The 24,237-nt window shown below is 42.0% G+C and overlaps 1 protein-coding gene across 3 annotated transcripts in view; it reads right to left on the bottom strand.

Annotated features, from left to right (window-relative positions):
- The window catches only part of SLC8A1 (solute carrier family 8 member A1), a 798,808-nt gene that overhangs the window by 458,758 nt on the left and 315,813 nt on the right, over positions 1 to 24,237 (bottom strand). For 2 of the 3 annotated variants that reach the window (XR_012318097.1, XM_073672538.1), the window contains exons 3-4: positions 18,070 to 18,176; positions 5,608 to 5,625 (exon numbers count right to left, since the gene is read on the bottom strand). Coding sequence is in view for 2 of the 3 variants with exons in the window: in XM_073672538.1 (XP_073528639.1) it covers positions 5,608 to 5,625; positions 18,070 to 18,176 (125 nt within the window). In the remaining variant the exon portion in view is untranslated. Of the gene's footprint in view, positions 1 to 5,607; positions 5,626 to 17,594; positions 17,699 to 18,069; positions 18,177 to 24,237 lie in introns of all 3 variants that reach the window. The other variant, XM_073672539.1, reaches the window with a different exon arrangement.

Below are 24,237 nucleotides of genomic sequence, written 5' to 3'. Positions count from 1 at the left end.
AGTATACAACATATAATAAACTAATAGTACATCCCCATTAAGAAGTTATAATGATAATAGATAAACAATATATGCAAATGCCACCCAGTATATAAACTATCCACTATAGCACAAAAGAATAAGGAAGCCACCAGTTCCAGTAATCCCTACATTAGCCACAAAAGGGAATCTAAGTAGATTGCCTAAGGACTAGACATTCATTTCTAATGAATTATAAAATGATCCAATGGTCGGTGCACAGTTCATGCCATTAAGCAAATGGTCCATATGAAGGGACTCTGCAACGGTCATTCATAGACTTCATTTAGGCAACCAATTTTACTCTATCAGTAATTCAGTAATCAATGCTCTTTATGTTCTTCATGTCTGTAGATATTATGTATGTGCATGTTATTTATGCTCTTGCTTTTCAATTTTTACATAAATCTTTTCCATTGGTCGCCACATGATATTAGATATTGTTATATTATGCCACACACTCATTAGAAATAAACCTATGTTAGCTCAAATACATTTTTTAGAAATTGCAACAGTGGCAGTGGATCACTCTTGGCTTTTTCAGCGATTTAGAAAAAGAAAAAATGGATTAAAAAAAATGGCAAATTTTTCTAAAATATGGTGTGAAAACGCAGACAAGGCACTGTAGATATTTCCATGATATGTTCACACAAAGTTTTTTTACATGGATTTTTTGGTCGAAAAATCAACATCTAAAAAGCCCTTCTAAAAGACGTGCAGTTTTGCAAGAACATGTGGTTTTTGCCAATGTTTTGATGTGTTTTTATTATTATTATGCTTTTGCTTATATAGCACCATCATATTCTGCATCGCTTTACAGACATTATAATCGTTGTCCCCACTAGGGCTCACAATCTACATTCCCTATCAGTATGTCTTTGGAGTGTGGATGGAACCCGGAGGAAACCCACGCAAACACGGGGAGAACATACAAACTCCTTGCAGATGTTGTCCTTGGTGGGATTTGAACCCAGGACCCCAATGCTGCAAGGCTACAATGCTAAACAGTGAGCCACGTATTTTTAATTATAATTTGGGGAGTCATAGGTGTGTTTTGATGCATTTCTACTGCACAAACCTTACCAAAAATCCCAATAAAAACCGGTGCAAAAAAGGCACATTTTGGCTTATTTTCAGTGCAGAAAAGGCACCAAATAATTTACATGATGCTTTTTTAACACGCAAAAAAACACACAGAAAAAGGCAACGTGCACTATAGGCGTTCTATTTCATTCAAATAAGCATAAAGCTTGTTGCAAGCAAATTCAAAGCATTTTGTCTTTGTCAAGCAACTACGTGTGGAAATACCTTAAGGCTACGTTCACACAGAGATTTTTAAATGGATCCACTCCAAAATCCTCCCCCAAACCGCTTAAAAAATAAATGCTTAGAAAACTCCTATTCTTTTTTATGGGAAAGCCACTTTGCTGTTTAGTATGGATACGTGCACGCAAACTCTTTATCCGGCAGATTCCACCTGGAAATCGCCTAAAAAAGCGTGCTAAACCACAGCAAATAGTGAATGTGTAACATACCTGGCGGCGTCCTTGCATAGTGGTCCATCTCCCACTGTGCAAGAGCGTGCACTTGATCTCCTGTCCAGAATGTCTCTCTGGCTTCCCTCCATGCTGTCTGTTTGTGTCTGTTTCTGCTGCTTAAGGGCGGTGCCCGATCACTTCCTGCTTTTTTGTACCTGCTGTGGGTCACACCCCTTGTGCGTCCTCAGCCTATTGCTGTCTGTCACCTGGTATATAGCTCAGCAGCGCCAATCATTCCCTGCCTGAGCATAGTGTTTCATTCAGTGTGTGCTTGCACTCTGAAGGTGCCAGGTCCCGTTCTGTGTTCTCTTGTCTGCCTATCCTGGAGGCTGTATTTCCAGGCCTGTCTGAACATGCTCCTAGCCTGTTCCTCCTGCCTTCTAGGGGCTGATTACCTAGACCTGCTCCTGTATCTTGTCTGTCCTGTCTGAACATGCTCCTAGCCTGTTCCTCCCGCCTTCTAGGGGCCGATTACCTAGACCCGCTCCTGTATCTTGTCTGTCCTGTCTGAACATGCTCCTAGCCTGTTCCTCCCGCCTTCTAGGGGCCGATCACCTAGACCCGCTCCTGTATCTTGTCTGTCCTGTCTGAACACGCTCCTTGCCTGTTCGTCCTGCCTCTCTGGGGGCCGTATTCCCAGACCCGCTCCTGTATTCCGCTGCAGTGTCGGTCTCCTCCGTACACTCAGTTCCAGTCTGAACTCTCTCCTATCCTTTACCTGTTTTGCCTCTATGTCCGTTCCCTTCCTTTTTCTGCAGAGTCTGAACTCGTACCTAACTCCTGCTTGTTGTCTCTGTACTCCCGTTTGTGGTCCACTCGCTACTTCTCTGCAAGTACCCTGTGAGTATCTGGCTCTGCCTTTCCCTTCCTGTCTGTTCTGTGTGAACAGAGCCCTGTCCCCCCTGCTCAGCCTTGCCAGCTCTGACTCCTTTGCTCGCCGCTCCGGCGGTTCTAGCCTGCTCTGACTCCTTTGCTCGCCGCTCCGGCGGTTCTAGCCTGCTCTGACTCCTTTGCTCGCCGCTCCGGCGGTTCTAGCCTGCTCTGACTCCTTTGCTCGCCGCTCCGGCGGTTCTAGCCTGCTCTGACTCCTTTGCTCGCCGCTCCGGCGGTTCTAGCCTGCTCTGACTCCTTTGCTCGCCGCTCCGGCGGTTCTAGCCTGCTCTGACTCCTTTGCTCGGTGGTTCTAGCCTGCTCTGACTCCTTTGCTCGCCGCTCCGGCGGTTCTAGCCTGCTCTGACTCCTTTGCTCCGGCGGTTCTAGCCTGCTCTGACTCCTTTGCTCGGTGGTTCTAGCCTGCTCTGACTCCTTTGCTCGCCGCTCCGGCGGTTCTAGCCTGCTCTGACTCCTTTGCTCGGCGGTTCTAGCCTGCTCTGACTCCTTTGCTCGCCGCTCCGGCGGTTCTAGCCTGCTCTGACTCCTTTACTCGCCGCTCCGGCGGTTCTAGCCTGCTCTGACTCCTTTGCTCGCTGCTCCGGCGGTTCTAGCCCGCTCTGACTCCTTTTGCTCGCCGCTCCGGCGGTTCTAGCCCGCTCTGACTCCTTTTGCTCGCCGCTCCGGCGGTTCTAGCCCGCTCTGACTCCTTTTGCTCACCGCTCCGGCGGTTCTAGCCCGCTCTGACTCCTTTTGCTCGCCGCTCCGGCGGTTCTAGCCCGCTCTGACTCCTTTTGCTCGCCGCTCCGGCGGTTCTAGCCCGCTCTGACTCCTTTTGCTCGCCGCTCCGGCGGTTCTAGCCCGCTCTGACTCCTTTTGCTCGCCGCTCCGGCGGTTCTAGCCCGCTCTGACTCCTTTTGCTCGCCGCTCCGGCGGTTCTAGCCTGCTCTGACTCCTTTTGCTCGCCGCTCCGGCGGTTCTAGCCTGCTCTGACTCCTTTTGCTCGCCGCTCCGGCGGTTCTAGCCTGCTCTGACTCCTTTTGCTCGCCGCTCCGGCGGTTCTAGCCTGCTCTGACTCCTTTTGCTCGCCGCTCCGGCGGTTCTAGCCTGCTCTGACTCCTTTTGCTCGCCGCTCCGGCGGTTCTAGCCTGCTCTGACTCCTTTTGCTCGCCGCTCCGGCGGTTCTAGCCTGCTCTGACTCCTTTTGCTCGCCGCTCCGGCGGTTCTAGCCTGCTCTGACTCCTTTTGCTCGCCGCTCCGGCGGTTCTAGCCTGCTCTGACTCCTTTTGCTCGCCGCTCCGGCGGTTCTAGCCTGCTCTGACTCCTTTTGCTCGCCGCTCCGGCGGTTCTAGCCTGCTCTGACTCCTTTTGCTCGCCGCTCCGGCGGTTCTAGCCTGCTCTGACTCCTTTTGCTCGCCGCTCCGGCAGTCTTGCTCCACTCTTGCTCACCGCTCCAGGTGGTCTCGTCCTGCTTTACTCTTGCTCACTGCTCCGGCAGTCTCGCTCAGCTCTGATCCTTTGCTCACAGCTCCTGGCGGCCTTGTCCTGCTCTACTCTTGCTCACCGCTCCAGGCGGCCTTGTCCTGCCCTGTTCTCGCTCACCTCTCTGGGCGGCCTCACTCTGCTGTGTTTGTCCGCCACATCTGTGGTTCTGTTCCTGAGTCCCAGTGTGTACTGGGTCCTATCCCGCCAGTGTCCCTACCTGCTAGTGCCTCCCTGTCTGCACTCTAGCTGTGCTTGCCTGTACCCCCCGGCCTGCATACCCGCCTACCTGCATACCAGTCGTGCCTGCCTATACCCACCAGTCTGTGCGCCAGCCTAACCAGCCTGTTCCTGTATTCCCCTGTGTGGGTCAACAGCCGTGTCCGGGGTCTGTCCTGGAGTAGCACCTGGTCCCTCTGCTTGGTTCCTCCTTGGTGCACTGGCATCGTATGCCGTCGTGCGACCCTGGTCGGATCGGGTGAATACCTAGTTACGCCCCTCCAGGCATTCACTCTCCGGCACGGTCCAGTGGAATCACAAGCACACGCCGCTCAGCCCGGGCGTGTGCATTACAGAATGTAATGCATAGCAATGTAAAAATGACATTGCTGTGTAAGTCTTTCGTTACTTCTCTTAATCAATTCAAGGGTCGGAAACTGTGAAGTGGTTAAAAGAAGTAGCATGTTCGTTCTTCTGGCGGCTTCTGCTAGGAAGCAGTTTGCTAATTATTGTTTAAATTACAGAAAAAATATACTGATGCAGGATATATCCGCAAGCAAAGCCACTTCAGGAAAAATGATTGCTGACTTTTTTCTGAGGCGGCTTTGCCTAGGAAGACTTAGGTAAGTCTGCCTGCATCTTAGAGATGCCGTGTGAGTAGTTTTTTTAGTGTTTTTTTGCTGAAGAGTTTTAAAAAACATCTAGTGGAAAAAAAATTAATGTCGCTTCTTTGAAGCAAATTGTGATGGAATCTGTTCCAAACTTTCCCAAACTCTTCAAAACTCCTCCAAAAACTCCAGAAAAAAGGAGAATATCCGGAAGTGCTTTCCACATGGAAAACTCAAGGCTATGTCCTCACTGAGGTTCTTTTTTTATATGGATTTTGAATAAGGTAAAAAAAAAGAAGTTGCATTATAGGGATCAATCATTGACACTCTCAAGTCAAATGGCTGCAAAAAAGCAGATGGAAAAATGCCTCAATAACTTATGCAAAAAACGTAAAAGTCCGCATCAGATCCAGAAACATTGGCAAAAAGACCATTGATTCCTAAAGTGGATTTCTCAAGAAAACCACATCAGATTTATCTCCCTCAAAAAAGATAAACTTTGTGTGAACATTCCTAACGGTCTTGGCTTTCATTCATAATGGAGCCATGACAGTTCTGCCGGATCCAAAGGTCTCACTGACTTATAACAGGATCCAGTATCACTACCCCTACAACCACTGCAATCAGGGTTATGGCAATAATTCATCAGTAATACACATATAAAAGACATGTAGTGTTAATCCTGGTGTATAATAACCAATGCAAGAGTGGCTCGGCTAGAAACAGGAGTATTGAGGGAGCAGCACACATTTTTACGTCTTACCAAACAGCAGTTTTCCTTTGAGAGAGATAATGATATAATATTAATAAAAAATAACACCAAAACACAAAACAATTTAAATCTGCATCACAAAAAGCAATGGGAGACGTACCTGTGATAGTGAAGTCACCTAGTGCACATTGAAGACAAAAGAGAGAAAACATATTAGTGAAACCACAATTTTCCTTGTAACATGCCACAAAGAACTTATTCCTCACGACTCAATCAGAAAATCACAATTTGCGCCAACAACACACAGCCCTGTTTCTTAAATTTACCTTTTACATTTCTAAAAAATACTTCTAAATTTGTGTAAAAAAGAATCTGGATAACTTCTGCTTACTTGCAGAACCTCCCACCTTGGAAAAACACTATTTACCAGCATTCACATGCTGCCTGGTCGCCTTACTGAAAATGGGTCTACCAGTAGAGAATGTACTTATTTCTTCCTGAAAGCCGCCGGCTTTAGTCATGGGGGTGATGCACAAAGAGGCTACAATCACTACTCACAGCACCACTCATTATACTGTGAGAGGTGGCTGCCAGGTCGCCTTATTGAAAATAAACTTATTTCCTCCTGCAAGCCGCTGGCTTTCAGTCATGGGGGTGTGCACAGAGTGGCTCCGCTCACAGCACCACTCACTATACTGTGAGCATACCCCAGGACTTTGTTTGACATCTTGCTCTTCACAGATGGGCTGCACCGTGAGCTGTCAATCAAAGTGTCAGGGGGGTGCTTATAGTCATGACTCGCAGTATAGTGAGCGATGCTATGAGTGGTGACTGTAACCACTCCATGCAGGTTCCCATGACTGAAAGCCGGTAGCTCCCAGGAGGAAATAATTTAAGTTTCAGCTGCACTTTCAGTAAGGTGGCCGGTCAGCATTGTAACGCTACTTACTTGCAACCCTATATCGGCATAAAAATATTACTTTCCAATGTGACAGGTTTCCTTTAGGTCTAAATATAGCATCCTCATCTTATAATAGGAAACTTGGCACAGTCAATAAGTGTTACAGCACTTAGAGTGAATAGGGAGACGTAGGAGGCAGGAAGCAAAGAAGTGTTACAAAATCTAAGGCTAGAATCTCTGATTTTGGTGGGATCTGTTGACCATCTGATGTGTATAGGGGCCTCCCAATCCAACCTGTCCTTCAATGGCCAATCCTTTTTTTTGGAGCAGAGATAATGGACTCCTCCAGCCTCGGCTTTTTCATAGAAAACACAGGAGGATTTACTTCTCCTGTGTATGGGGGAATTGGGAGAAACAGATGTCAGGCCAACGATACAGATATCTAATGTGTATGGCCAGCTTTCTACAGGCTACTGCAGGGCACCAGGAGGAGCAGTATCAGTAAAATCCAACATCTTGTACATTTTATCAGGAATAGGAGGTACACTTCAAAGTGGAAATTTCGTTAAAATGTTCTATGTTTTAAATACATGTGAGGAGATCACATTCTACTCAGGAGAAAGGGTCCTATAGATCATAGATCAGAAGATCATATTGATGGAAATTCCTGCAGATGTACAGTACAGACCAAAAGTTTGGACACACCTTCTTATTTAAAGATTTTTCTGTATTTTCTTGACTATGAAAATTGTGCATTCACACTGAAGGCATCAAAACTATGAATTAACACATGTGGAATTATATACTAAACAAAAAAGTGTGAAACAACTGAAAATATGTCTTATATTCTAGGTTCTTCAAAGTAGCCACCTTTTGCTTTGATGACTGCTTTGCACACTCTTGGCATTCTCTTGATGAGCTTCAAGAGGTAGTCACCGGAAATGGTTTTCACTTCACATGCGTGTCCTGTCAGGTTTAATAAGTGGGATTTCTTGCGTTATAAATGGGGTTGGGACCATCAGTTGTGTTGTGGAGAAGTCTGGTGGATACACAGCTGATAGTCCTACTGAATAAACTGTTAGAATTTGTATTATGGCAAGAAAAAAGCAGCTAAGTAAAGAAAAACGAGTGGCTATCATTACTTTAAGAAATGAAGGTCATTCAGTCCAAAAAATTGGGAAAACTTTGAGAGTGCCCCCAAGTGCAGTTGCAAAAACCATCAAGCGCTACAAAGAAACTGGCTCACATGAGGACCGCCCCGGGAAAGGAAGACCAAGAGTCACCTCTGCTTCTGAGGATAAGTTTATCCGAGTCACCAGCCTCAGAAATCGCAGGTTAACAGCAGCTCAGATTAGAGACCAGGTCAATGCCACACAGAGTTCTAGCAGCAGACACATCTCTACAACAACTGTTAAGAGGAGACTTTGTGCAGCAGGCCTTCGTGGTAAAATAGCTGCTAGGAAACCACTGCTAAGGACAGGCAACAAGCAGAAGAGACTTGTTTGGGCTAAAGAACACAAGGAATGGACATTACACCAGTGGAAATCTGCGCTTTGGTCTGATTAGTCCAAATTTGAGATCTTTGGTTCCAACCACCGTGTCTTTGTGCAATGCAGAAAAGGTGAACGGATGGACTCTACATGCCTGGTTCCCACCGTGAAGCATGGAGGAGGAGGTGTGATGGTGTGGGGGGGCTTTGCTGCTGACACTGTTGGGGATTTATTCAAAATTGAAGGCATACTGAACCAGCATGGCTACCACAGCATCTTGCAGCGGCATGCTATTCCATCCGGTTTGCGTTTAGTTGGACCATCATTTATTTTTCAACAGGACAATGACCCCAAACACACCTCCAGGCTGTGTAAGGGCTATTTGACCAAGAAGGAGAGTGATGGGGTGCTACGCCAGATGACCTGGCCTCCACAATCACCAGACCTGAATCCAATCGAGATGGTTTGGGGTGAGCTGGACCGCAGAGTGAAGTCAAAAGGGCCAACAAGTGCTAAGCATCTCTGGGAACTCCTTCAAGATTGTTGGAAGACCATTTCCGGTGACTACCTCTTGAAGCTCATCAAGAGAATGCCAAAAGTGTACAAAGCAGTCATCAAAGCAAACGGTGGCTACTTTGAAGAACCTAGAATATAAGACATATTTTCAGTTGTTTCACTTTTTTGTTAATATAATTCCACATGTGTTAATTCATAGTTTTGATGCCTTCAATGTGAATGTACAATTTTCATAGTCAAGAAAATACAGAAAAATCTTTAAATGAGATGGTGTGTCCAAACTTTTGGTCTGTACTGTATTTTGTTTTTCTGATTAATTAAAAAAAATCTCCCAATATAAATCATTTGGAGCGTTTGTCTACATTTCTTTAGTACAGAGCAACTTGTGCTCCACACACAGTTACTGGTAAAAATATTCTGCCCCCATTCAGGCCAATTGTGGGTCATTAGCTGCATATAGAGTGTGCCCACTAGTGGCAGGGGTGGACATATTATTGGTGCAACCTCTATCAGCCACTGATCCAAGATATATATGTTTGTGGGGAAAAAGAGGAAGAGTGGACTGTACTAAACAAAGAGCACCAAAGCTTTGTCACGTTACCGAACAGCTTCAATTTATTTATTCTCCTGAATTTTCAGAAAAAAGTGGTAAATGATAAACTATATTAAATTTATTAAACTTTATTTTAAATTTTCCAATTGCTTCTTACTTTGCACATACAACTGTGTATATGAATGAGTATATGCACAGTATGTATATAAATATGTATGCAATTTTCAATAGGCGTGTATTCATCATGTCACATTCTCAAACATCTGTTCCCTTATTTTGGAGCACTGAGCATACTGTCTCCAAATTAAATGTACTTTTCACTACAATTTCCCCCCTTCCATATGTCTATCTCAACGTTTTCTTCTATGAAAAATTGAACAGAATTGATTTTTTTGTTTTACTTTTAATACAGTATTACAGTTAACTTCTTTACAAAATGCCAATAACACATCTCTGTCAATGGAAGGGTCATTTCCAGTACAGCAGGAGAGCTGCAGAAACTCTACTGATCCCATTAATTTTGCTTGTGTTTTTTTAGCTGTTTACTAGTCGTGCTGTTTCATGTAATAAAGCTGCTGTAAATGCTCGTATACTCGGTTTCTTATATAGATTTGTATGATATGATGCAAATCACAATGTTATTATCGGAAGAGCCCTCGGGTCCACACAAATTACCCTTCTGATTGTCTTAATGTTAGAACTGGACACGCTGCACAGTATTTGCTGTCGTTTTACGACAGCTTTGCGGTTTCCAAATTACTTTATGGGCAGAGTTAACTTTTTAAAGGCAAGCTTATGAGAAATTTATTCCAAATGGCTTTGGGAAGAACTGAATAGGATTACTATCAATGTAACAAAGAGATTAGGGCAGAAACCTATTATGAAAATTAAAATAATGAAGCTGCCACATTGGAACTATTCCTAAAACAATATTGAGGGAAAACATAAATGAACCTGCAGCAACAGGACTAATCAGAAGCCTACATATATCATTACAGAACATGTAATGGACATTTATATATAAATAAGCGAAAAATGTGTTGTTGAGCAGCAAAATAATGTAAAAGCATTAGATAGCCATGAGAAATAGCCTTCTCATCAGAGATGAACGTATTGCTTTGCGCAACCACGGTCCATGTCAGTGTCCTGTGGCCGTGGACAGGAGCTATGCGAATTACCTGAGCTTCCAGGTTTCCCGGCGCGACGTTCGATTATGTTGGTTTGCCGTAACATCATCTGAGCAGTGTACGACTTATAGATGACGTTGCTCCATCACAGCTAATAATAAGTTGAGCCTGGGATCCCAAAAGGTAAGGAAATTCTGGGGGTAAGATAATCCACGCAACTCCTGTCCATGGCCAAAGAGTACCTGGACCGTGGCTCGGAGTTGTGCAAAGCGATCCGTTCATCTATACCCATTATTGATACAGAACAAGAATATTTGGGTTTCAGTAGTGTAGTAAGATTGTGGGACTTCAAAGTCATTCTACACTTGAAATTAAACCTGTAAGGATGGATAATATAGGCGCCTAACCACCATCGAAATGTTATCCAAGAAGGTAACAGGTTGAGCATGATGACCGATGCAGAAAAACATAGAGAAAGTACTTTCAAATCAGAGCACAGAGCACTACTGTATATTCTAATGACCGGTAAGAAGTAATGGGGGTGGAGCACCTCTTTTATAGAGTCAAATTGGCCAGTCATCCACTTGGCTAGATTGACATTTTCACGGGCTATGTCATCACAAGCCACCTCCTGCGGCATTAGGCCACATGCGCAGTGTGCAGATGAAGTTGTGGCCATTGATCTTCACTTTACTGTGCATGCACCTGAGGCTGCTGGTGGTGACTTGTCAAGATGGATGTCAATCAAGTCACGAGAAGGACACACTAGTGTCACTTCAGAGAAATGTCTCCAACGCTAAGACTCCTTACAGGGAATGAGAATATGGTGCTCACTGGTTCCATAGTATTATTTCTATGTTAGGTTGCATTAGCCCGAATATGCATAATTGTATCCTGTTGCCATACTGGAAAATGGTGACAGTGGTCACAAGGCCTAAAACCTCTCCTCTAGTGGTACTGAAGGAGTAGTAAATACTTCCTGCCATCTGGGAAATTTGTCTTTATGTGTAGAACAGCTCACACTATATAGTAGTGTCACCCTGCCCTAATTGTTTTCTTTTTCTGCCCTAATTACTTTACCTTTTAACTCAAGTAGAACTATATACTGTAAGATGCACATATCAAAAGGACCATTTATTTTTATAAATAATTGTTGCCATGATTTATGGAATAGCATAATTAATAGATTCACTAATTATTAGGAAGTAGGTGTTTATTGCCCCTTCTGAATGGCCCCGTCTGAAAATGAAATGAAATTAGTAGAATGAATACTGTTGGTTCAACATAATGCCATATTTGTCTATAGTTCACTTGCTAATTTTGATTTCAAAAAGAGATCCTGATATGCCCATATATAAATAAATGATGTTAAAAGGGTTGTTCTGGAACAAAGTACATTTTAATCAACAGATCTTGGAATAATAATAAGTTCCACAATTGGATGTGTTAAACAAATGTTCCCTTTCTAAGATAATCTTATAAATGTGCCCCTGCTATAAACTTTTATTTGCTATGTCTGACCATGCAGACCATGCTCCACTTCATGGCTGGCACACACCACAGCTCTGAACCACAGCTCTTGGTCAGGTTAGGAAGCATAAATCACTTATGATAAGTTAGTATACAGACTAAAAAGCAGGGGCTACTAGCTGTTTGTTTATGTGAGGTAACACGTATCCCAGCCTGTTTTATCACAGGAGTATTTCTGCCCTGTAACCAGTCCTTTGTCACTGACTGATAAGTGCATAGGGCTGGAGAGGTGGCAGAAACACTCCCTCCTGTGAATAAACATGAAGGGAAATGTGTTACCTTTGAAATCAGCAGCTGTGAGCCCTTGTTGTTTTATCTGTATACTCACTAATCATAAGTAACTTCTGCTTCCTCCCCTGGCCAGGAGCTGTGGTCGGAACTGTGGTGTGTGCCACAAATGAATTGGAGCAACTGTACATGGTTGGACATAGCAAATGAAAGTATATAGCAGGGGCATATTTATAGGATTCTCTCAGCACAGGAACATATTTTAACATATCCAACTGTACAACTTCTTTTTATTCCAAGAACTATTCATTAAAATGCACTTTGTCGGTAGGACAACCCCTTTAAGTTTTAGTGACAGGCCTTTTTATAAACTAGATAAACGCTAATCTTGAAAAACTTTCTGAATTCTTTTATATAAAGCAGCCTTCAACTATTCTAATTATTCTCTTCTAGGTCAGATCTTTAATTATACTATTTATTGAATGTGACTAGGGCTAAAGACTGGTTGGTCTAATTAATGGTAATTGAAAAAATAATGTTAATTAAAATAATACATACTGATCCGTTTGACAGTGCAAGCAGTACTCCTGTTCACTTTCCATGATAGTTGCCCTTTTACGAATCAATATTGGGAAATACTAAACTGCACATTTGAGTTGTTCAATGAAGCCCTTTGGGCAATTAATGATCTAGGATAAGGGACGTCCCTGTCTGAAGAGTAAATACTAATTACCAGTTTTTGGACTGTTAATGGTCTATGAGGACAGAGTTGGCACGGAAATGTTGGATACTGTAGGATGACAATTTACGGCCCCTAGAGCCGGGCTTCTTGATTTAAATGGGTTCGTGGAACACAACTGTCCCATTACTGACTCTGCCAAGATCTTTAATCACAGCACGACAGTAAATCTATGTTTAATGAATAAACAGCTCATTTTTCATTAGACATTTCACTTAAACCTTAGTTATCTGCAAGTTTGCATGAGTAGATCTGCATGAACTCAACGCCTACATCTTATCTTACTGTACAAACTCCTGGTCCACCACAGGCGTATTACAAAGTAAAATGTAAATCACATCAAATAATTGTACACAGTAAGACAGCAAAACAGGAGGGCAAAGCATCAATTTAGGACAGACAAGGAAATTGAAAAGGTGGGAACAAAGGAAATGAAATGCTTACCAAGCTCATTCAACAACAGGGCTGTGAAGAGAACACATAGAAGACAGACAAAGGATAAGAAACACAAATGAATAGTGATAATGGAGAAGCGGTCCACAGAAAGAAGAACTGTATGGCTAGGGACACTCAGAGCAATCACCTTGTGGGCAGGATTATCATTTCTGAAGAGGATAGAAAACATTTCCATGCTAGTTGATAATGTTTGGCATTGTCTTTAGTGAATTGATAAGTATACATACTTTTTGCCCGATTGTCCGCCTCCGAGTGTAAATAAAAAAAAACTGATTGAGATACTTAAAGGGAATCTGTCAGCAGGTTTTTGCTATGTAATCTGCGGACAGCATGAGGTAGAGGCTAAAACACAGATTTCATTAATGTGTCACTTATTAGGCGGTATACTGTTGTTTCAATACAATGAATGTTTTATCACCAGGTGATTATCACTGTCTGGACTACAGCTCACCTGAGCCCTGGTCAGACCACACGCCCTCTTCTGATAAGTAGCTCACTGTCAATACACAATGTACATAGACAGCTTTGGTGTGGGCAGGGTCAACTTTCTGAGCTCTGTCACATCTAAGAACTCTGATTGTGTCACAACTGCTGCACCCAGTAACATAAGTGATACATCGTTGGAATCAGGGTCTCTTTTCCTATATTATGCTGCTCTCAGATGAGGTAGCAAAATCCTGGTGACAGATTCCCTTTAACTTAGCTGCTTTATTTATTTCATGGTTCTATGAAAAAATATGCTGTCGTGTCTGGAATGACCTTTCCTGTAAAGTCATCATTTTTTTTATAAAATTGATCTAGTGCTGCCCCTTGCCTACCATATTATGGCACTCCTCGTGGCACTGTATTATTGGGATTCTCTTGGGTAAAAGCAAAGCTTCTTAAAATGAATACGGCATCTGATGGCATATGCCACGATTCTTTTTGGAATCTGACAAACCAGATTATATATGCCTGGCTATGAGATTAGAGCCATAAATGATCTCATAGAAGCCATATTATGGCTTAGAACACATAATGGCAATGGCATATTAATTGTTTGCCTTTGCATAATGATTGGTTATTTTTGCCTTATTTAATTGCAAAGATTCCCTTCCGGAATAAATTGTATTGATATTATATGTGCACATTTTTAGCAGCAGATCCTAAAATGTATTGTTTTATACCATTTTATTGTGTTCACTGTGTCAATGATCCTAAAAGGGTATTGTACAATCATTAGTAATAAATAAGTTCATTTAAAATACATAATTCTTTTACTAAGAAACATTAATTAAAAGCCTGCCAAATAATGCAAGGCATAGTAGAATATATACAATAACAGCACAAGGCTCTAATTAAGTAACATCTTAGGCCTGTTCCATAAGGCAACACAGCGCTGTTAAATTATCTTAGGGTTATAATGCAAATGAGCAACCTGGTGCGTTTTATTACACAGCCAAGTCTCTTTTGGCATTATATTTATGCAATGATTGCTATAATTATTATGCATGTTCACTAATTAAGAAGTGTTTGTATCCTACCCAAAGATCCAGAAAATCATGTGTTTAATGAATATATGCAATCGGCCTAATTTCTCATTTTTGGGGGGTAACAGCTAAAGTGAAAGTCCTCAATGATTAGATTTTATTGCACAGATTTTGACATATCTACATTAGCCCTAATTAAGCAAACTAACGACTTGGCCAAAAGAATCTACGGTAATCCTCTAGATATATAATTATACACCTGATAGAAATGAAGCCAGATCAGTTTAAGGAAAAAATTCAAAGAACATGAGAATGAAATGATCAAAGTTTTTTTTTTTGTATTTTATGTTTTTATTCTCTCAAATATCCGTTAACTTTTAAAATTGAATTTCATGCAACTTTACATAATTGTGTTAATATGTCAAATCTGCATGCAGGATACTGGGATATCAGCAATGGAATTAGAACATTTTATTTTAGCATTTATAACGTAAGTTATTAATGTGTTAATTAATCATACGCATGCCCTTATTAGTAAAAAAAAACCACAAATGATTATGTATTTTTGGGGGGACAGCCTTTGCTGATCATAAGGCCCTAGTAAAATGGCTGAACGTGGCCTATATGACTCCTGTATAGTAGACAAACCGATGCTTCACCTATAGTGACATACCTTCCTATGTATGATGCTGTTAAAATGTTTGTTTAAGGGCGCAGTCAGACGGCCGTATTACTCGCACGAGGATGACATCGCAATCCTCGGACTGGCCGGCTGCTCTCCTGACCTGAGCGTGACAGCTGCATAGAAACACATGCTGTCAAGCTCAGGTCAGGAGAGCAGCCGGCCAGTCCGAGGATTGCGATGTGATCCTCGTGCGAGTAATACGGCCGTCTGACAGAGCCCTTTAAGTATAGAATATTTAATAGAGGCATGTTAGACGTTCTCATCGGTGAGGGCCCCTGTTTTCAGTGCAGAATGGAGGGTCTGTAACATTGAACAGAAGGCATAGCCCCTTTAGCTCTTATTGGTTTCATTTAAGAGAAATAAAACACGAGCATCAGACTTTAAAGGCAACCTGTGATGAGGATTTTACAACTCAAACTAATGGCATGCATGTACAGGAGCTTTCATGCAGATTAAATCCATACCTTAACTGTAAAAATCTGTTTAGTAGTCTCCAAGAATTCCAGCATTGAAATAATAATAATGCAATGAGTTGCAAGTGCTTCAGAGAGGGACATTGCACTTGCAGCTGCCCTTCCTCCCTATTTCCCGCCCACTGCCTGACTCCTATATCTGACTGACAGGTCACTCTTGTTTCAGTGATCTGATAGTCAGACACATAAGGCAAGCGGCGGGCAGGGAATAGGGAGGTGGGGAAGGAGAGCTGCAAGTGCAATGTGCATTTGCAGCTAATTTTCATACAATTTCAACACCAGATTTCTCAAAAACTACACAATGAATTTCTACAATCAAGGCATGGATTTCATCAACAGGAAAGTGCCTATACATACATGTCATTAGTCTGAGGTGTAAAATCCTCCTGACAGGTTCCCTTTAATGGCCAACACCACCCCAAATGAAGTCAATAGAAACCAATGAGAGCTGAAGTCTAGCGCTCTAACAGCACTTGAATCCAGTCAATGAGAACCCCTGATCTCTCTCCATAATATTACAGATGTTTTCCATAACTGGAGATATACTCTATCAGGTATTATCTGGAAATGGAAGGGGATAGTCTGATTAAAGTGGTTGCCTCACCACCTGATTTTGCTAGGAGAATCCTTATCTGGCCAGGCATTTCCTCTGCAAATAAATGACTGTCAATGTAATATAAGAATGGTTCAAATCTGCCTGAATGTGAACCATTATTATTCATTTTGACTCATAAAAAAGGGGGGCATAGAGTCTATATATCCCAATATAGGATAGAGGATTTCTTCTCGAGACAACTCCTTTAGGGTTCTGAATGGGCTGCGCTGCGGTAAATGAGAAGCCTTTTGTTCTCCAAAATGAGTCTTTATTGCCCCAACACATTTCGTCACCGGACCGGCACCTTTCACAAGGTAAAAAACATTCCTTGAGAAAGGCGCTGGTCTGGTGCTGAAATGCATTAGGACAATAAAGAACCATTTTGGAAAAAAAAGGCTTCTCATTTATCGCTGTTCAACGTGCTATCGTCCTCCTCTACTATTAATCATCTGGAACAAGTTTTTCTCCAGAATGGGGCTGCAGCAGCAGATACACGTGTCTAAAGGTGTTGTGCCTTCACACAACACCTCCAGGTGAGCGCATACTCCCACCTTTTACTTTCCTTACCAGGCGATACTGCTCTATGTTTGTGAGCTTTTGTCCCCCAAGCAGTTTTTCAACCCCTTTAGGGTGGCAGTATTTCGTCCTACGGACGTAATTTAGGGGGCTTGACTGGGAACCTCCTTTTTCTAGCAGAGGAGCGAGCTACTTCATTGAGCAGTTCTCACTTTCAAATACAAGGGCAGAAATGATGTGACGTATGATCATGGCCCTTCAATTCCAATCCTCTCCGATTTATTATGAGCCTTATATTGCTGATGTAACTGATGCAAGTAATAATGACTGCGGCTCCCTTCGTATGGTCTCCAAACTACATGAATCGAAATACGTAACAGCAGAGGATTGTCTGTTCGCTATTTATAGGTTATGTAGGGGAGGCTTTTATATCAGGGGGGCTAGCGGCTATATAAGGTTTACTACTGTGACTTGATTACTTAATATGGACCCTTTGCAGAAGAAGATGGCATCTGTGCAATTATATACTTATACATGGCACTTGTAAAGGTGGGAGTGAATAGAAGGAAGGAAGAGATGACTAAGTAAAGATCCCTTTACAGATAGGGGCAAGTTTTCTCGATTCTTGTTAACCCCGTGATTCCCACAATGCGAAAGACACTCTGAAGTATATAGCACGTGAAGTCTGCTTAGAGAGCTTTATGAGAGTATTAACAAAGAGCTGGCTAGGCTGTACAGAGAGCATTGCACAGAGTTCAGGTGCCAAGCAAGAGGAGAGAGCAAGTTGTGAGAGTAGGGAATTACAAACAGGAGAGAAAGTTGGATTTTTTTTTTGTAGCTGCTCGGTTTGTCTTAATATACTCTCACACCTTTCATTCCTCCTCGTATCCAGATTGGTTCTTCAAGCACAAGGTAGAAATAGGACTCTTTGTCATACTCCTCTCTGTCAAGTATTTTAAGGGTAATGTACTTCCTGTGGGAACACAAGACAAAGGGAAATGGATGTTTGCAATCTCACACACATGCTTTAACATTGATCTAAGCCCGATGGTTATTATGAGTAGAGGAACCCGCACACATCCATGTAAGTATTCCAAGGGGCAAAAGAATATGATCTAAGTAAATATGTTCTCGAACTGGACAGCCTGGTGAAGTAAGATTCTTTAAAAAAAAATTGGCTGACTAGCTACTTAAAGTAAGTTGCCAAGACAATGCTTTAAATCGAAAGGCCCCTTGTAGATACGTAAATGGAGATGTGCACATGAGACAATGGATTAAGCCAACCAAGTGTGGTAAGTCAGACATGTTACTGGTTAGGGCTCAGCCTCAGAGCAGATCCCCCACCTTTCTTCTCACTCATCTCCATCAGACGAGGTTCCCCAATCTCAAGGAAGAAGGTCTTGTTTTTCTCATATTCCTCATCATCAATTATTTTCACTGATATGGTTTTGCTGCAGGAAGAGGAAAAGGAAAGATTGAAGAGAAGACGCATAGGACAAAAGAGAAGCAGAAAGTCAACCAGGCAATAGCACTGAGAATGCAGAGCAAAGGCGGGAATGTAGAAGAGGGAGAGACAGACTACTAGAAATTAGAGGCCTATTTTCTGAGAAAACCAGTGAAATCTGAGATCATTTGTTGAAGCATCCTAAATTCCTGAATCTTTTTTCCCTTTTATAATAGCAAAAAAAAAATACATTTTTTACATGGTAGAAAACAGGTTCTTAACTTGATTGGGACACAAAAAATGGTATACCTGAGCCAACACCTGGATTTAGGCCAAAGTCTCTTACTACTGCTGGATCCAAATTTATTGAAAACTTAACAGATATGCACACCTTCTTTGGTATTCTTTTTTACTTAAAGAGAATCTGTCGCAAGGTTTTTGCAGCATAATGTAGAGACAGAGACCCTGATTCCAGTGATGTGTCACCTCCTGGGCCCCTTAGTGTATTTTTTATAAAATCACTGTTTTATCAGCAGGAGATTAGAGGACTAGTAACCCTGCTGCAGGGTAGTCCTCCATATTCATGAGCCTTGTATAAGCCCGCCTCCACCACTGATTGGCAGCTTTTTGCAGCGTACATAGGAATCTGCCAATCAGTGGAGTGGGTGTGGATATAAAGAGCTCAGCATTAATAGAACTGGTAGATCACCAGCATATAAAGCAGAGATTTTATCAAAATGACAGCAAGCAGCTCCGTAAGAGACATATCGCTGGAATTAGGGTCTTTACCCCTACATTATTCTGCTCTCAGATGGGGTAGCAAAAAACTGATGACAGATTCCCTTTAAATGCACATATTTTTAGGTACAAGCACTGTTGCAACTGAGTCTCATTAAAAATTTTGGACAGCTGTCTCCTACAGCTTCTGTGTTTCACAGTACATAATTCTCTTGAACAATTTTCAAAATTAATTTATGACAAACTGAAGAGCTGAACTTTCATTTGGTCATAATCCAGCTTCAAAGATAATTTAGAAGAAGAATAAAAGGGTTACAAACCCTGCTACCAGACAAGCTCACTGACAGATTAGACAGTTTATTCTGCAGTCTGCTATGCACTGTGATACATAAAGGCTGTAGCCCTGATACGGTCCTAAACTTTTCATAAAACCCAACTGCAAAAAAATTACATACATTTAAGTAAAACAAAGGTGTCCAATCTTTAAAGTCGCTTAATAGACACCTTCCACAGTTACAAAAAAATATCTGAGACATTGAGTTTTAGATTTTTGCATATTCTTTGATACGCCACATTGTATTCAATGGTATTTCTAGCACTTTATGAACATCCCTATTAGAATGATCATAAAGAAATATGTTGACAGTAAAATTAAGAGGTGCTCAATAACTCATTACTGACACAGGCAAGGGTTAAAAACACCAAGCCATTATTTGTGACCTTTCTCAAAAAGGTTAAGTGCCCAACATAACACAGATAATTTGATTGTTTGAGAAAAAGCCATAGAAAAACATTCACACCACGCATTGTCAATTATAACTTGAGCGAGGTCTTCATTGGTAGTGATGACATTTTGTTGAGAGAAGCTCTATCGTGTCAAAATGGACAAAATGATGGTATAATCCTCCTACGAGAGTCCATGACTTTATAGCAATTACATCTGTGCCTGTACCAAGTTTACAAAGACTAAAGCACAAAAATTGAAGCCAAAAATGCTTTCCGACACATTGTACATGGAGAAATAATAACCCACTGAAGCTGGCTTTAAAAATGTCTCAAATTATATACAATCAAGACACTTGAATGACACAAAATTACTTGATCATAATGTGGAATGAACTTTTACAGCATTTTATTTAAGAAACTCTTGAAGAGTGAATGCACCTGTAGTCTATGGATGTCGGTAGCATCCTAGAATTTCCATAAAATGTTACCTGTGGTTTATTTTAAAGCAACATTTTGCAAAGATTTGTCATAAAGGAACCATTCCATAAGATAAAATGTTGATCAATGATAGGCATTGTGGGATCACAGAGGGGTGTTAGTATATCTCTAGCCCACCTCTGCGACCTTAGCGCAATTTTACCAATAATAGAAAATTATTTCACCAAATAAATCATGAGTCTTTTCGTTCCAATGTCCAAGGACAAAAGTCTAAATAGTGGTGGCTTTATAGCAAAGAGTAAAATAGTTTGTCTTTTAGTTAAGTTCCCACTCTCTAGGACTATGTGACCTATAGCAGCCACATGAGCTACATCAATGGCATAACACACTTATTGACAGCTTTTCGTATCCCTCTATATTATACTTAAAATTTGAAAGAGAATCTGTCATCAGATTTTTGCGACCTAATCTGAGGACAGCATGATGTAGGGGCAGAGACCCTGATTCCAGCGATGTGTCACTTACTGGGCTGCTTGCTGTAGTTTTGGTAGAATCACAGTTTTATCAACAGGAGATTATCACTGAGGACTAGCAAACTTGTAATCCACCATATTCATGAGCTTTGTATAACTATGCCACCAACACCGATTGGCAAATTTCTGTGTACACTGTGAATAAGCAGAAATCTGCCAATCAGTGGTGTGGACGGGATTATACAGAGCTCAGCATTCAGAGATCTGCTAGATCTCCAGCAGATAAAACAGGTATTTTTTATCAAAAACTGCAGCAAGCAGCTCAATAAGTGACACATCACTGGAATTCTCTACCCCTACATCATGATGCTCTCAGATTAGGCAGCAAAAACCGTTGACAGATTCATTTTAAGGATAAGGCTAGATTCATATCTATGTTTAAGACTCCTCTAAAAGCCTCTCATGCAGATTCCGCCAACATATGCCTCACTTATTTTCCTGGTAAAATGGGAGACAACATGGTAAGAACCAGATGGAACCCACTAAAGTCAATACAGTCAGTCATATGGTTGATCCCTCCCTATATCCTATATTCAGGGATGTCAAACTCCAAACACACAAAGGGTCAAAATGAAAATACTTGGACAAAGTCGCAAGCCAACAGATTCATACAGAATAATGGGCCCCACAAAGTCTCCATACAGAATAATGGGCCCCACTTATTCCTCCATACAGTATAATGGGCCCCACATAGTCCTCCATACAGAATAATGGGCCCCACATAGTCCTCCAAACAGAATAATGGGCCCCACATAGTCCTCCATACAGAATAATGGGCGCACATAGTCCTCCATATAGAATAATGGGCCCCACATAGTCCTCCATACAGAATAATGGGCCCATATAGTCCTCGATACAGAATAATGTGCCCCACATACTCCTCTATACAGAATAATGGGCCCCACATAATCCTCCATACAGAACAATGGGCCCCACATAGTCCTCCATATAGAATAATAGCCCCCACATAGTCCGCCATACAGAATAATGGGCCACACACAGTCCTCCATACAGTATAATGGGCCCACATAGTACTCCATACAGAATAATGGGCCCATATAGTCCTCAATACAGAATAATGTGCACAACATACTCCTCCATACAGAATAATGGGCCCACATAGTCCTCCATACAGTATAATGGGCCCCACATAATCCTCCATACAGAATAATGGGCCCCACATAATCCTCCATACAGAATAATGGGACCCACATAGTCCTCCATACAGAATAATAGCCCCCACATAGTCCTCCATACAGAATAATGGGCCCCACATAGTCCTCCTTACAGAATAATGGGCCCCACATAGTCCTCCATACAGTGTAATGGCCCCACATAGTCCTCCATACAGTGTAATGGCCCCACATAGTCCTCCATACAGAATAATGGCCCCGCATAGTCCTCCATACAGTATAATGGCCCCACATAGTCCTCCATGCAGTATAATGGGCCCCACATAGTCCTCCATACAGAATAATGGCCCCACATAGTCCTCCATACAGTATAATGGCCCCACATAGTCCTCCATATTGTATAATGGCCCCACATAGTCCTCCATACAGTATAATGGCCCCACATAGTCCTCCATACAGAATAATGGGCCCACATAGTCCTCCATACAGTATAATGGTCCCACATAGTTCTCCTTACAGAATAATGGCCTCACATAGTCCTCCTTACAGAATAATGTGCCCCACATAGGGATGGGGGTTCTGGTGTCGCGGGCCAAATAAAGCCACCCTGAGGGCCAGATTTTGCCCACGGGCCAGAGTATGACAAGTATGCTATAAATGGAGAAATGAACGAAGCCTTAGATGGGTAAAAGCTTCGAAGACCATCAACATGGAACATAGCAATTGTTTCACATATATTATATATAATAATCGTACAATATATTGAAGCGCATAGGACTAATGGAGTTTACGGCCCCATCCATGCTGTTCTTTTTGGCATTTTTCTACTTGGCAGTAGGACAGTAAGTAATGCTACAGCTGGGAGGATTGAAAGAAACAAATTGAACTGGCAGCATTTCTCCGGATAATACACAAAACTGGCAATTTAAGGCATTAAAGTGGCTAATTATTTTGTTATTGCCTATTATGTTTCAAACATCACGTACGCCAGGCAGGCTTCCTTAATATAGTAGCGGCCAATAAACAACCCACTATATTATCATTTAAAGAGGGGAGGCAGGAGGGGCAAGAGGACTTTTTGCTCTGATTTTGATCTTGAACTACAGACAGCAGCTATCAACCGGTAGTAATTAACCAGATTATGTTCCAATAAACTCACAAGTCTGAATGGGTAATCACTGTGTTATGATACTTCCACTGTGTTTGCCATTATCATCACACTCCAATCAAAAGACACTAGCTAAGCACATCCACAAGAACGTTCACCGAGAAAATTGCTGGAAAAGAAAAACGTCTTCAGTAAGTTTAATTTATTCGAGAAATACTTCCGAGTTTCGAATTAAGACAAGTTTACCATCTCTTGTATGTGATAATAAATTGGGCCCTTACAAGTCAGGTGTGTACGCTTTCAAAGAGATGTTCTTTCATTATAAATGATGATCTTTTATATTCTTGCAGATTAAGTATAAGGGAGAAGAATATTCAAACAGTAGTGCAGGAAAAATATATCTTTGCATCGTGTTAGCCAGTAGGTAAAAAAAAATACTAACAACTGAGAGTCTTCAGAGGTTGATACCTTTTAATTGGTAACTGAAACGTTGGTAAGAATAGCAAAATTTCGAGACTACTCAAGTCTCTTCATCAGACATACTTCCTGCCTGACAAAGAGACCTGATAGTCTCGAAAGTTTGCTATTCATTAGCATCTTTTCATTTAGCCATCAAAAGGTATCAACCACTGAGGACTCTCAAACTATAAAAGCCATGGGGAAAGAGAGCTCAAAATAGTCAAAATGGCAGCCTCCCCTTTCTGGCTTGTATGATGTTTCCCTGGCCAGGTATGTCTTCACAACTCACCCTCAGGAGCATTATACGCGTGTGCAGATGGAGTTGTGGCCAGTACGCCCTCCTTCACTGTGCATATGTCCGATGATGCTAGAGGTGGTTTGTGGTGACATGTCCTGCCTGAGATTTATCTATCAAGCCAGAAAGGGTTGAAAAGCTTGATTATTTTGGGAGAGCAGATCAACCCTGGAACCTTTTACTTAAATATAGTTGTCAAAGTTATTTTTCTCCCGTTTGTCGAACCTATTAGATAGAACATAATCATTACTAACTCTTCACCATTCTAGCTAACCTATTCGTAGTGGTTTAGGGGCCCTAAATCCTGCTGACACAAGATCATAAGTCATGGCACGCGAGGAGAGCTCATGGGTAGGTAATCACCTTCAGCGGCATTCAGCGCATGGGCAGATGGAGTTGTGGCTCCTTCACTAATGCCAGATGCCGCTAGAGGTGGTCTGTGATAATATATTCTGCCTGTGAGATATTAATCAAGCCATGAGAAGGGGTGGCTATCTTGACTGTTCAGGAGAGCATTTCCATCCCTGCTGGTTAAATACAGTTGTCAAAGTTATTTTTCTCCCATATGCAAAATCTGCGAAAAGATAGAACATCATCATTGTGAACTTTTCGCCAACCCAGATAACATGTTTGTAGTG

The sequence above is a fragment of the Phyllobates terribilis genome, unplaced genomic scaffold (assembly GCF_046119375.1).
Source record: "Phyllobates terribilis strain yellow unplaced genomic scaffold, ASM4611937v1 Scaffold_3__8_contigs__length_932513732, whole genome shotgun sequence".
Lineage (NCBI taxonomy): Eukaryota > Metazoa > Chordata > Amphibia > Anura > Dendrobatidae > Phyllobates > Phyllobates terribilis.
The sequence above is the reverse complement of the archived record's forward strand: the minus strand, read 5'-3'. Positions and strand labels throughout refer to the sequence as shown.